The sequence below is a fragment of the Dissoconium aciculare genome, assembly GCF_010015565.1.
Source record: "Dissoconium aciculare CBS 342.82 unplaced genomic scaffold K489scaffold_45, whole genome shotgun sequence".
Classification (NCBI taxonomy): domain Eukaryota; kingdom Fungi; phylum Ascomycota; class Dothideomycetes; order Mycosphaerellales; family Dissoconiaceae; genus Dissoconium; species Dissoconium aciculare.
Window position 1 is genome coordinate 599 of NW_022984995.1, and position 1,937 is coordinate 2,535.

The following is a 1,937-nucleotide window of genomic DNA, read 5'->3' on the forward strand; positions in this document are numbered from 1 at the left end:
CCGGCGTGTATCACGAAGGTGCATCCAGTACGTAGTAGCTTCGAAATCTAGCACGGACTATACAAGGCTGATCATAGTTTGTGCACGCGTGTAGTCAACCATTATTACGGTCAAGGTTAGTAATGTACGATTGTGTAGGAGCTCGCTAGAACAACGGTTGAAATTCTACTCCTTCTAGAAAAGGCCATCGAAGTCCAAAACAGTGTTATGCGAGACCTGCGGATCACACATCCAAAAGACGATAAAATCCGCATCGAGCAAGACAAGGGTGGCTTGCTCGCGGGAGTGTGCGACTGGATCTTCGACTATCCAGAGTTCCAACGCTGGCGCGAGACTGCCGGCTGCCAGTCTTTCTGGATCAGAGGTGATCCAGGGAAAGGAAAGACGATGCTCATCTGCAGTGTTGTCGATGAGCTCGAAAGGACCAAGCGACAGCAATATCAGTTATGCTACTTCTTCTGCCAAGCAACAGACACGCGAATCAACAACGCCGTTGCCGTCTTGCGCGGCCTTCTTTACATGCTCGTCGACCAGCAGCCTTTATTGATACAACATATTGAGAAGCAACATCACCATGCCGGCCGGTCATTATTTGAGGACGTGAATAGTTGGGTCGTTCTAACGAAGCTCTTCTCTGACATCCTCCAAGATCCACAATTGAATAGCACGATCTTCATTATTGACGCGTTAGATGAGTGCACATTGCAGCTAACCGATCTCCTGCATTTCATTGCTTCGGTCTCAGCACGGTCGCCTCGCGTGAAATGGTTGTACTCTAGCCGTGATTGGCCGACAATCGAAGAGCCACTGTCCAGAGCGCAGCAGATGCTGCATTTACAGCTAGAGCTGAACGCAGGAACGATAGCGAACGGCGTCCGCATGTTCAGCGAGCAGAAGGTGCATCAGCTCGCTACAGAGAAAGGCTATAGCGAATCCCTCAAGAATGAAGTCCTCCAATATTTTCGAGACAATGCAGGCGATACATTTCTGTGGGTAGCATTGGTTTGCAGGAGTCTACATAATATTCCCCGGTGGCACGTCCGGCAGAGATTGCACGAATTCCCGCCCGGACTGGATGCGCTTTACGCGCGCATGATGATTCAAATCGAGGAGTCGGAGGGCAACGAGTACTGCAAGGCCGTGCTGGCTACTGTCGCACTCGCACTCCGACCACTCACGCTCTCCGAGCTCGGCTTTATAGCTGACCTAGCAGAGGAGATAATCTGCAGCGTGGAAGATATAGCCGACATCGTGCGCCGCTCTGGGTGCTTTCTTACGATGCGAGGTGACGCACAGGAAGACCAGGTGGTATCCTTCGTACACCAATCCGCTAAGGACTATATCATTGAACAAGCCAGGGACACTATGTTCCCAGCCGGAATGTCGAAAGAACACGCGCGACTCGCCCAGAAGTGTGTTCAGCGAATGCGTGAGCCAGGCGCTCTACACAAAGACGTTTGCGGACTTCGAAGACCGGGCACGCGACGTACTGACATCGACTCAGAAGAGATTGCGAAAATGATGTCGGCCAGAGTGACTTATACTTCCAGCTTTTGGGCAGAACACTTCATCGCGAGTGGACAAACTTTGTCTGACAATGATCACGTCCATCAATTTCTGCAGCAATATTTCCTCTATTGGTTCGAGGCACTCAGCTGGTTGGGACAAGCAGCTAGTGCGGTCTTGTATACCGCGCGACTTCAACTTCAGGTCGATAAGGTAAGCGCATCAGCCTGGACTGCGCAGTGCGTCTTGCTAACGGAGGTACAGGGACATCGCGGCCAGCAAATGTTGGCCTTTCTTAAAGACGCATATCGATTTGTTTCAATGAACCGCGATGTGGCCGACCTCGCACCTCTTCAGCTGTACCTTTCTGCACTCATATTTACGCCGGTGAACAGTATTATCCGGAAGGCTTTCCTACAGCAACGTACGGA

The 1,937-nt window shown here is 51.2% G+C and overlaps 1 protein-coding gene across 1 annotated transcript; it reads left to right on the forward strand.

Annotated features, from left to right (window-relative positions):
- Positions 1-207: 207 nt before the first annotated feature.
- Positions 208-1,920, forward strand: K489DRAFT_292567 (NACHT-domain-containing protein; the record flags this gene model as incomplete). Its single annotated transcript, XM_033600223.1, has 2 exons — positions 208-1,710; positions 1,765-1,920. Coding segments are annotated over 2 exons (1,659 nt in total), but the record flags the coding sequence as incomplete, so codon positions are not given.
- Positions 1,921-1,937: the final 17 nt, after the last annotated feature.